A 12,303-nucleotide genomic window follows, 5' to 3' on the forward strand; every position below is an offset into this window, starting at 1 on the left:
AAGGTAAATGATTATATTAAGAAAAAATTTTTTTGAATCTAAAGGACATCAATGGACCATGCTAATGATTTAATAATGGAAAATTACACACAAAGGTAAAAAGCGCAATGAATTCTAATTACTGGCCCGCTCAAATGGATTCCGTTGCTAGAAGTAGTTTATTAACTCACTGAGCTAAAGTTTTTGGCTAGTAGGTAGGGGCACTTATCTAAACTGAAGACAGTTTAATCCATTTACAAATGTAGGTATAAAGCACCTGTTTGTGTCTACTTCAGCACTTGCAAATTATGTTCTATGGAACGTAAGCAGCTCTGGAATGCTCCTTTTTAAAAAGAGTTCAGGGTCAAATGAGTTTGGGAAATGCTGCAACTCTAACCTTCTCCCGGGACAGTGTCACTGTGCATATTAGCATCTTATGTGTTACTCATGGGACACGTTACCTTCCAAAGCAGCCATGGCACTTCCCCTCCCTTTCAATATAGTTCCATAGGCCAATCGACTGTCCATTCAAGAAGGCTTCTCCCATGCAGCCTTTAAAATGAGTAACCTTCACAGCAGGAGACTTCTAATGTAAACAAACAAACAAACATAATCCAAGTATATTTGGTGAAAAGAAATATATTCTCTAAGTGCACAAAACTCCTTGGGAGCTCAGATCTAACAGATCCAAATTCTGAGGAAACAACATCCAGGAAAACGACCAGTTTGTAATCACTGAACTTCCTTCCAATTATGAATTGGAATCCTAGAATGAGTGACAGCAGGACAAGATCTCAAAGGTCATGTCAGTTACTAGGGTCACTGGAGAGAAGGCCCTTTAACTAATGAGGAAAGAGACCCAGAGAATGTGGTCAGTGGTGAGGGCCTGCCGGGAACTGGGACCCTTACTCTCATTTCAGAGCACTGAACCAAGTCCAGGTGACTGAACTTTATTGGGTGAGAGAATAACTGATGTAATAAAATATATACGATGGGCTCTTTTGCTAGCTGCTAATTAGTATTAGTCTACCACTAGAGTCAGAATAGAGATAAAGGGAGTTTACAGAAATTCATGTGGAATATTGAGTTTCCTCTTTTATTATTGGGGGAAAAAAACAAATAATAAAATGAACCATTGGCTTCTTTTCCATTATGCTATCTATTAAGCATGATCCTTTACAAAACCAACCCAACTCTGCAGATGCACTGTCATTAAACAAAATAATAGAAGCAGGAAAATCTTCATCTGCCTAGAATATTTTCAAAAATTTAAACATATTCATTTTATACATTGGTAAAATCAGCCAAACAGCACTGTTCAGATGAACGTTCAGAAGATTACCTTGATCTGTCCTCCAAGCCCTCCAACAAACATTAGTGTTGAATTGTTTACATCCAGAACATTAGCTGTTCCAGGGGATTTACTTGTTTTTGGTGGTGGCTTTTGAGATGCACTCATTTCCTTTACACTCAACGAACCAATGTTTCCAAACCTACGGGTCACAGAGTTGCAAAAAGAGCACCTGCAGAATTGCAAGTTGGTCCACATACACACACATCTGTTTCACACACAGCCTCCATCTGCTTCTGCCCACGTCTCCAACCGGTCTCCCTGCTTCCAGTCTTGCCCATCCCGCCCCTAGTTTGCACTCCAAAATCTTGTGGAGTATTTCTTTTTAAAACATAAATTCCATCATGTTACCTCCTTGCTTAAAATAGTTTCAGATAATGAACTAAATATATTTGGAACAGTCTACTGCCTTTATTATTACCCCATTTTTTCAGATAACAAAGTAAAAATCAGAAATTTCCAACAACACACCATCACCAACCAACTGTGATATTACAGAAAAGTGAAAAGAAAGCTATACCTACAGCCGCTTAACAGCAGTTGCCTCTGGGGAGGGGCTTTAAAAGGAAGAATTTTGCTTCGTGCCTGAATTTTGAGAAAACGCATCCCCCACTTGTACCCTCATCTTCTGTCCTACTTGTACCACTGCCAGCCACGTGGCATCTCCACCACGCTGCACTTTACTCCCCTCTGCTGGGGCGCAAACATTTCACTGGGTTGGCTGCCTCAGACTTGGACCTAACATTCTAAAGGCAACATAAACTTTTAACTTTTTTCTTCTTTTGATTGTTGGTTTTGCTAACAAACTTTATTTCTTCTGTAATAACGAAAAAAAATTATTTCTATAGTTAATCTAAACCAAGTATTCTTTCACTATAATCTGACTTCCCAGAAATTTCAAAGACTGTTATATGATGTTACAAACATGTAATTACTTATAAGATGCAGTTAAAAAAAAAAGCGAGATGCTCAGAGAGAACTTTCTCTGCTACCTGGTTACATAGATACTGTGCCATTTGCTGTCATCAATTGGGAAGTCTGGAAATTCCAAACGTGTGGACCCGGAGCCCAAATCCCAGAGGAAGGCCACTTTCCCTCGCCGCATCTCCACTGCCAGGAAATCAGCCTGGGGTGCAGGGCATGAGTTGGGATGAGTTCACATGCCAGACTGTGTGCATGACTACCAAAACACTTTAAAAGATGAGTTCTTACAGCATTTTCTCTATTTTTAAAAAATTTTTTAAAGTAGGAAACAAAAACGATCGTCTTTTGTCTTTAAATACTCCCCTCCCTGGAGCTGGAGCATGACCTGGAGTATTGGTACTGGAGATGGTGGCCACCGTTGGCCATCACCGCCCACCACCCTTGCCCAGTGTAGCCCTCCATGAAGCCTCCCATGAAGTTCTCCAAGAAAACTTGCTGGGGGTTACCAGCCTCTACCGGGGTCATGAAGGGAGTCATTGCACTTGTTTGTTTGCCCAGTCTGAGAAGGCAATGCATGAATGTGAGATGTACAGCAAGACAGGAGCCATGAAATCCTACATCACGGACTGACCTGTGCTTTGCACCTTGTATCTTAAGAAGACATTTCAGATGGCATTTGTGCTTGCTAATATTTTCTGCCCTAACATACCCAAGGGCTCTGACCTGTTCCCAAAGACACAGTCAAATGAATCAATAGTCTTCCATAGGCGACGTGCCCTCTGGGAACCCTGGGAATCTCGCTGGGTGGAAGAGCCTGGGGGGAAGCTTGACGATTCTGATATGCCCCTTGTGGTGCACGCCTCCACTCCCGGTAACAGCCGCCCAGGTCGACAGACCCAAAGCACAACTCCGTGGCTTCAGAGGTCACAGGAGACATTAAGAAAAGCTCTGTCCCACAGCTCACAGTTAAGATGGCAGAGGGAGGTACTTTTCATAAATGCCACTCTTCTCTTCACAGGCATTCAGTTCTGTAGTTTGGTTATTTTTAATCTAATGTTACCAGTTTAGCAAAAGATTAGTTCTCGTAGAAGAATCAGTGATTTCACAATTTTTTTTTAACCAATTCAGAAAATACACTCTGTCCCTTAGAGACTCGGCGTCGCTTCTGCGGGTCATACTCACACTGGTGCTGCTCCCCAGGTAGAAGAGAAGGTTGTCAGGTTCGCTCGTCTTCACATTTAGTGTTAAGCTGTTATAGTTGGTAGAAGAAATCTGAGGCTGGTAGGCCCGGATACAGTCTCTGTCTGCAGACACAGCAACTTTGATCTGTAGAAGGAAAAGGGAAGTGTTCCCTAAGTGCCTAAAAATCATTTAGGGCCCCACGGTGGCAGCACGCCTGGAGTTGAACAGTGCTATTCTGTTCCAGATCGTCACTGCTAGTAGGTTTCCTCTCTGGATACTGCACAATGCTTCATGTCTCATAAGGTGAAAATCAGATGATGCTGAAACTTATTTTATTTGGTAAAATATTTTAATATGGAAAAGTCAGTCAGGTTTTAAAAGGGAATTTTATGTTGGGAACTCTATCATGTGAGGTTTAATTCCTTAAACAGAAGGAGCTTATCCAAATCACCTTGGAATCTTATAGCTGACACAGGACATTTGGTGATCATTTATGGAATAAATGGAGGGTTGATCTACTTATTCAGCAAATATTTATAGAGCAATTATTTCACTTACATATTTCTCTGATAAGTAATTACTTGCATATAATCCTTATATTAACCTTCAAGATTATAAGTTTATACTAACCAGAGCACTTGGAACCATCCATTGGGTTTACATTTATTTGGTGACTGGAACTAAAACAGATGGAAACCAGAGCTCTTGTAAACCTACAGCCCTTTTCCCAAAGTGAAGTCACTCAGGGATCAAAGAATCCAGAGCTCCTTTTTCTTGGCTAGAAACTTCACGAAGATACTCTTTGGACCAGAGGTCACATCTATTGTCTATAGGTCCCCAGGAGCATGACAAATGATATTCTCTCAAGTCTTATTTCCCTGAAATGCCTCTCCTTGAGCGCACGGCCAATGCCATGTGCCGAGGACGGCCAGGAAACAGTCTCTCAAATTGTGTGTTTTATGCAGTTAGTGACCTGGATTTGTGCAGCATTCATGCAATTCAAGCTGTTTTGTCAGAATCATAGAGATGAGGCCCACACTGTATGAACATTCTGAAGAGTACTTGGATTATGAACACAAAGTTGGTAAAATGATGGAAATTGCACCATATGCAACCAATGAGACTTACAGGGATGCTGACACTCAGACCTAATGTGTTCTGCACCATCTAGCTAATTGGTGCAGATCTATAAATCTAGGCCACGATGATAAATGTCCATAAGGACACAGAGATCTCTTTGCTAACAACATTCTGAAACACATCAAAAAAAGCAGGACTCAAAGAAAATGAGACTAATTAAATAGACTTAAATAGACTTAGGTAAATATATATAAGACAAGGCTTTAAATATACTTGGAGACAAGGCTGTGAGGAATCTGGGGTTACTGAGAGCTGGTTAGTAGAAAGTGTGACCGAAGGCCCTTTGCACAGGAGGCCTCTGGGACTTGCAGTTCCAGAAGCCTCAGCTGCAGGGGTGCTGGGCACTCACAGACGCTGCTTGCTTCCGGGCCTGGCTGATCAGCAGTTTGATTTCTGATAGGTTTCTGCTCAGGTTCTCTTCTAACATCTTCAAAGGCTTCAGCCGATCAAATAAAAGGTTTGCTTGTGTTTCCACATCTTTGACTTTTCTTCCAGCTAACAAAGCTAAAATATGAGGTGGCGAGAAAGTTGGCAGGAGGGAGGAAACAAGAGAAATGAATTGGTCCTTACTAATGCACTTGATAAACTAGAATATCCTAATAATCAAATCCTTGACATTTTGGTAAATATACGAAAAATGCACCAGCACAAGGCATCACCCAAGGCCCTTCTCTTTTTATAAGTGCAAATCCAGATGTTGGTGCATTTTTATTTTTTAGGACTGCTGTTTGTGAACAAGGCACCACTGTGCCCTTGGCAAACTCAAACGGCTCGACGCAGACTTTCCTAATGGGAGGGGAGACCACGACCTACTGGTCACTGAGGAGTCACGGAGGAGTTCGTCTGTTTCTCGTAACGTGGCGTTAACCCTGGACAGGTCAGTGGACGTATTCAGCAGCTTCTGGCCCAATCCCACGACGTTCTTTAGCGTGCTCACAGCGCTCTGATTTGCAGACGTGGCCAGCTCTTTGATTTTGGCTCCTTTGTCTCTGACACCTGAAATAAATTTATACGCAAGCATGCATTCTGGTGGTTATACACAGAGAAAACCATAAAACCACAACAAATGTAATTTTACACAGACACATGTTACAGAATTTTTTGCTGGTTGTTGAACACAAAAGGGGGCTTCTGTTTTTAATGGCAATATTAAGGCTGCATATCATACACTCTACTGCTTCCTTTTACGGATGAATGAAATATTTTTGATGACAACCCTCTGTACTGAAATATGATTTCAACACACGACGAGATGCCATGTGCTCAGCGTCTTACATGTTAATAATCTAAACTTCTTTCTTTGGTCCCTTTCCTATCACTCCCTTCTCATGGTCATTAACGCCGTCTCCAAATCATTCTGCGTCTAGATAAGAAGGTTTGGGAATTTAAATCTGTAGGTGACATGGAAGTGTCCTAGGCTAGAGGAAGTGTACCTGCCCACAACATCAACTGGCTGCTGGAAATAACAGTGCAGTAAAAACTAAACAGTCACTAAAGATAAAGTGGAATTCAGTTATTCTAGAAAATCTGGTTGATGTTTTTTTTTAAAGGCACTCGTATTCATTTTTAAAGTGTTTAATCACAAACGGGGCAAAGATTAACACTAGAAGAAGCTGGATGAAGGGTATGCAGGTGTTTTTTACTCTTCTTGCAACTTTTTGGCAAGTTGGAAATTGCTTCCAAATAAAAAGTTATTTTTGAGTGCTTGATCAACATACACCATGTATCCTTAAAAACAGATAAGAGAAAAAGAAATTTCCATATCAGAAAATGTTCCATTGATTTAAGTCAGTCCAAAGCGCCGCAAGTCCAGCTCCCCACGGTAACTTTCATGCTTATAAGATGAACCAGCAGACAGAAGAACTTTGGAGATGTTTGGCTATCTTATAAGACTTTTAAAATAATCTTATAAAGAAAAAAGAAAAGGTTGAAGGAGTGTAAAATAAATAAATCACCGCAGCACAACTCACCTGTTATACTTTTTAAAAGTTATCCTATTTAAAATTTTAATGAACACTGCATTTCCAAACCATCAATATTAAAGTGATCTATTTTAGAATGCTTATCGCCTCACAAAGGAAGATTTCTTTAATTTCCAAGCAAGAATTCTCTAATTTCCCACATTTGTAATGAATCTAGCATTTCCCCCTAAAGCAGGAACATTCCAGCTTCTTTACTTCCTGGCTTCTTTGAATGGCCCTTCTTTCATCTCAGGCCCATTTTAAAAGTAAGCAATTAACACGGTAGCATAAAGAATCTAAGGCTTTTGTTTTTCAGGTATAATTCTACTACTTCAATGCAGGTGTTCTGATGTTATAAAAAACATAGTGATCTTCACTTCCAAACCATATTCCTCTATCAATCTTGGCCTCATTTCCGGTGAGGGGTCTCCATCAGACTTGAGGCAGGTCTTCCTCATGCTCATGTGTAAGGGTTTTGCAACGAGAAGATACTAATTAAATCAAGAACCCCCTTTCCACTTACCTTCAGGAATTGCTCTAAGTATCAAGAGTGATTCATTGGTCTGCTTAGTAATTTTATCAGCATCCTCTTGAAATCTCTTTGTAGTATTTTTCAATTCACTCAGTTCCAAAGCGATACCTATTCAAAGGGGAAAAAGTGTTCCCTTTTAGGCTAGTCCTAAAAAGTTGCCTAGATGAGAGTTTTATCATTCCTGACCCATCTATAAAATCAGCAGCTTTCTACAGAGACCCCAAATATTGAAAGTTTTTCCAGCAAGACTTAGCACCACTCTTTATAAAAATTGTGTGTTTGGGGGCTTACTTGATCATTTTTTCTACTTTGTTTCCCTTCTCACTAATATTTCTTCCTAAATTCATGTACAATTTAATTAGAGCTCGGGTGAAAAACTGTGTTTAAGTCACTCAGTCTTAATCAGACTTACTAACTTCCTATCCACACCCAAATCTTGGCCACCTTTGTCCCCTAGGTTGTAAGACCCCAAACACGGGCTCCTGCTCTGGAATCTTCTTCTCAGTCCCCCACCTGCTTCTCAGCCAGGGTCCCTCCCCTACTTTCCTGCTCCCTTCTGACCACCCAATAGGCACTCAACTCGTCCTCCTTCATGTTTGATCAAAGCTGTTGGATCAAAGCTTTTACTTTTAAAATTGCTGTTCATAATACACAATCACATTTGGATTCTGAACGCCTGGTTAAAAAATAAATTATTGATAAAATCCATGATGATCATGATGGTTCTGCGTAAAGTTTTAATTGCCAGAAAGTTCACTATTTTGTGGCCTACAAAATACCTTTAGTTATGTAAACTAAAGCTACCACCCATCAACAGTGATGCTAGAGTTTGTGTTTAAAGCTTTATGGGGGGCTTCCCTGGTGGCGCAGTGGTTGAGAATCTGCCTGCCAATGCGGGGGACACGGGTTCGGGCCCTGGTCTGGGAGGATCCCACATGCCGCGGAGCAACTGGGCCCGTAAGCCACAACTACTGAGCCTGCGCGTCTGGAGCCTGTGCTCCGCAACAAGAGAGGCCGCGATAGTGAGAGGCCCACGCACTGCGATGAAGAGTGGCCCCCGCTTGCCGCAACTGGAGGAAGCCCTCGCACAGAAACTAAGACCCAACACAGCCAAAAATAAATAAAATAATAATTTAAAATGAATATCTGCTTAAAAAAAAAAAAGCTTTATGATCGAGAATTAGGGACTTTTTATATTGTGAGATGAACATAAATTCTAAATTGTGCCACTCACAGAGAAACAAAAAATATGCACCTATCCAAGCCCTTGGCCCAGACAGCTGTGGAAGGGTCCAGGACTGGACATGGAAGTAGTCTAAGGGGTATGAGCCTTGTTTATGGCCCACTATTTACTCCCATAGAAAAAGACAATATTTTTGTTGTATTAGAGTATATTAAGGTGATAGGTACACTATATGTTATACTTATTTATTTTTGGCTGTGTTGGGTCTTCGTTTCTGTGCGAGGGCTTTCTCTAGTTGCGGCAAGCGGGGGCCACTCTTCATCGCGGTGCGCGGACCTCTCACTATCGCGGCCTCTCTTGTTGCGGAGCACAGGCTCCAGACGCGCAGGCTCAGTAGTTGTGGCTCACGGGCCTAGTTGCTCCGCGGCATGTGGGATCTTCCCAGACCAGGGATGGAACCCGTGTCCCCTGCATTGGCAGGCGGATTCTCAACCACTGCGCCACCAGGGAAGCCCCACTATACATTATAAAACTTGTATGTTTCTCTTACACAACAGATTCTTCTGCCATTTTGTGTTACGCTTATTGGATAACTCTTACATATGCCAAAACTGCTTGCTGAAACTCTTGGGAAAAATGAAACTGCATAGGTATTTTTTTAAATAGATAAAGCAATAACGATTTAATTCAGTAATTATTTAATAAGAACCTACCACGAGTCTAACATTACATTAGCCCTATGAAGAAGACACAAGAGGAATCAAACATAATACATCTCTTCAAGAGACTGTGAAACCCTGAGGGATGAATAGAGAAGCACATGAAATCACAGGTAACCTGACAAACGCTGTGAAGAACTAAAGTAGCGAGTAGAGGTTTTGGTTCTCACGGAAGGCTTATCGAGTCTATGGAAGATTGGAGGGGACTGCACATTAAATGAGATATCACTAAAATAAAAATTATATGATGTGTCTATGATAGGAAACTGGAATATTATTGTGACAAAGAAATGTTAAGCTTCAAATTGCTCCAGGAAAGATGAATGTTCTGGAAGTATGTTCAGAGATGTGTCCACAATCACTCCGATATCAACACAGTCCAAGCTGGAAACTGACCTCCATGCTTTCTGCTCAGGCTATTGCCTTCTTTTAGAAATTCAGCACTGCGCTGGAGAGCCGCTTTCCCGTTAGAAACAAGAGATTCTGAGGCCTGTAAAACAGAACAATTTAAACATAGCAACTGGAGGGCAGGGCGGAGGTGCAGAAAGCAACTCCATTCTATCAGAATAGCCTCCAGTGTAGTTCCAAACAAGGAAGTCAGCCAGATAACAGGCAGGGACAATTTAAACTGTCCTATCTTATGTTTAATATATGTTCTAATTTGTGGCTGAAGAGAAAGAACACAGCCATTTTAAAATCTATAAACACGAAAACCAGCCGTTAAATGAAGATCTTCACCATGGGTAAGAAATCTGTCTCAAGTGGATATCAAGTAGCATTATCATTTTTGTTCTAAGAATTATTTATGACTTAGGAAATGAAAACTTTACATCACATGATGACAGAAGCCTTAAACAGATCCCACCAGAAAAGAATGTTGCCAAGCATAAATTTAAGCCAGTGCATCTCTGCTCAAGCACCTCAGGGAAGGATCGCTGCCCCACAGTGCCCAGAAAAGGAAGGCACACACGGAAGCCCCCAGGGCATTTCTTACCATGCTCGCCTTGCTCCCAGTCCTGAGAGCATCTTTCACCAACTTCTCTGATTCTTCAATCAGGCTCCGGATGTTGGAATGGACATGGGTTGCACTGGTCGCATTTAGGGACACATGACTAACATTTCCAAGGCCACTGTGAAATCAACATATTTAGAGATGTTATGATCAACTATACTGAACTACCCCACTATTCTTAAAAGCCTTCCAGTTTCTTCCCCCTTAGAGAATTATCATCAACGAGGAAGACAGGATTTCATGTCAACATGTGGATTCCCCTCTAACTCCAAAAGTAATCTTAAGAAGTGATAACACTAAGAACAGCTGTTTAATTAACATCCAAAGAAGAGATGACTGCTGTGTCCCATCTTTTAAACCATCCATTCTTTGATCTCTGTTCAAACCCCCTGCGTGTGTCTGGGGTGCCGCTGCATGTTTGCATTGGTTGTAATCTCTCCTGCTACGGCACGAGTTAATTAAAAAAAAAAAAAAAAAGCTTTCCTCAGCATATATGAGGATGCTGAATCTTATTGCTCAAATAGTATGGACCAATTTGAGGAAATTCACTAGGGGTTTTGGAGGAGCATCAGATAATATTTCAATCATCTGAACTTTACTCTTGTAAGTGGGCATATCACTCAAGAAGTTGCCAGCTGGTAACGGTGCAATTTCATCCAGCTCACCCTAGCTTCAAAATGAAATCTGACAATTGACACATCTTTGCCTGCTGAGTAACCTACTTCATCTTCTTCCCGAGGTTATTGAGTTGGGTGATTCCCAAACCAGACACCAGCAGTTATTACTTGTTACTACTTCACTGGCAAAATTCAGTGACTTATAAATAAAAGATAATAATGTTATTTAACTTTACGTATCACACCAAATTGCTTTTACTACTCATACTAAGTAATAAAGATTTTGTTGTAGCTATGCCTGTAGTCAGAACATTCTTTTCTCTTTTGGGAAACAATGAAAGATGAGGAAAGGAGAAGAACTGAGTATCTAATTCCATTTTCTGATTCCGATGGCAGACATAGGCGGTAGTGCTCAATGCAGCACATAATTTAAGCAATAGTCTATGTTATTCAATACATCGTTTTCAGTTGCTTTCATTGTGTGAGCTAATCTTTTATGGCAGCATTCCTCAAACTGGAAAAATACTTATTTTTCTCCTTCCACAAAACACACCCAACACACAGAAACAGACATATTCCAGCGTGTCCAGACTTTTTCCACTCATAATTTATAACAGATTCTAAAGAAACAAATGTACCAACTAACAATATTGTGTAAATCACTGATAAGGCCTAAAACCCCGATTCCCTCATTTGCTGCACATTAGGTCACCTGAGTATCTTAAAAAAAAGGAAAAGTACAGCTCACATCCCACAGTCTTCGGGGGATGGGAGAGAGGCAAGTGGACACAGTCATCAGTATTTTAAAGTTCCCCAGGGTATTGCTGCAACAATTTGGGAACCACTGGCCTAAAGCTGTGCTTCTCATTTAAAGGTATTTTTAACAAGCTGAGGATATATTTGACAAATATCCAAAAATATATGTTAAAATTATGATAGTACAATGGTAGACCTTCAGGTAGTAGAAGGTAATGGAGATGGTATCATTCAGGAGTTGGAAAATAGATTCCCAACACTTCTAGTGGTCCAGGATGGGCAACCACAACCTGCATCCACGCATAAAGCCCGCCGGATCACAAGGTCCAAGAAGACAAGATGTATAAATCAATCAATATCTGGTTCTGTCCATATGCAACCTAACAATAAAGTCCTGAGCACCAGGTAGACACATAAGGCCTCGATGGCTTGATATCAGAGCACAATATTTGTTTTCATTCCTATCTGGTTCAGTTTGCATTCTTCCATCATACAGTCCTGCTGATGGTCAACCACGTTACCAGACATGGGAGAAAATCCTCCTTGCCATGGAAATAAAAGAGAAGACTTCATTTTTAGACAAAAAAAGAATTTGACTCAACACTGTGATCAAAATAGCCATGCTTATCCTCTCTGATCCACAGATCACAACCTGAGAATTCCTGCAAGGTGTGGTCTCACCTGTCCAGAGCACCTGCCAGTCTCTGGAGCTCAGTGGCATGGTCCTCCGCTCTGTAGACAAGGTCCAGTGCTCTTCTTTTGGACATCTGCACGACCAGGTCATCTACGTGGTGCCTGATTTTGGCAGTCCATAGAAGCAGCTTATCCCGGTGATGCTCTAACTGCTACATAGAGAAATCGACATTGTGACTACATGTGCAACTATTTAACAATGTATCTGAGACGTGGGAAGATTCTCTGGAAACTTTGGGTATTGCAGCTGTGCT

At 41.1% G+C, this 12,303-nt stretch overlaps 2 protein-coding genes across 3 annotated transcripts in view; one reads left to right on the plus strand and one right to left on the minus strand.

Moving 5' to 3' along the window:
- LOC133075967 (collagen alpha-2(I) chain-like) overlaps nucleotides 1–5,446 on the plus strand; it is a 48,717-nt gene extending 43,271 nt beyond the window's left edge. Inside the window, exon 3 of the mRNA XM_061170464.1 lies at nucleotides 5,296–5,446. The gene's annotated coding sequence lies outside the window, so the exon portion shown is untranslated. The remainder of the gene's footprint in view (nucleotides 1–5,295) is intronic.
- The window catches only part of LAMA1 (laminin subunit alpha 1), a 149,987-nt gene that overhangs the window by 31,132 nt on the left and 106,552 nt on the right, over nucleotides 1–12,303 (minus strand). For both annotated transcript variants that reach the window (XR_009697434.1, XM_061170462.1), the window contains exons 39-48: nucleotides 12,038–12,201; nucleotides 9,966–10,101; nucleotides 9,368–9,461; nucleotides 7,061–7,177; nucleotides 5,390–5,572; nucleotides 4,926–5,080; nucleotides 3,437–3,580; nucleotides 2,323–2,456; nucleotides 1,322–1,472; nucleotides 441–565 (exon numbers count right to left, since the gene is read on the minus strand). Coding sequence is in view for 1 of the 2 variants with exons in the window: in XM_061170462.1 (XP_061026445.1) it covers nucleotides 441–565; nucleotides 1,322–1,472; nucleotides 2,323–2,456; nucleotides 3,437–3,580; nucleotides 4,926–5,080; nucleotides 5,390–5,572; nucleotides 7,061–7,177; nucleotides 9,368–9,461; nucleotides 9,966–10,101; nucleotides 12,038–12,201 (1,403 nt within the window). In the remaining variant the exon portion in view is untranslated. The remainder of the gene's footprint in view (nucleotides 1–440; nucleotides 566–1,321; nucleotides 1,473–2,322; nucleotides 2,457–3,436; nucleotides 3,581–4,925; nucleotides 5,081–5,389; nucleotides 5,573–7,060; nucleotides 7,178–9,367; nucleotides 9,462–9,965; nucleotides 10,102–12,037; nucleotides 12,202–12,303) is intronic.

Source organism: Eubalaena glacialis, chromosome 15, assembly GCF_028564815.1.
Source record: "Eubalaena glacialis isolate mEubGla1 chromosome 15, mEubGla1.1.hap2.+ XY, whole genome shotgun sequence".
Taxonomy (NCBI): domain Eukaryota; kingdom Metazoa; phylum Chordata; class Mammalia; order Artiodactyla; family Balaenidae; genus Eubalaena; species Eubalaena glacialis.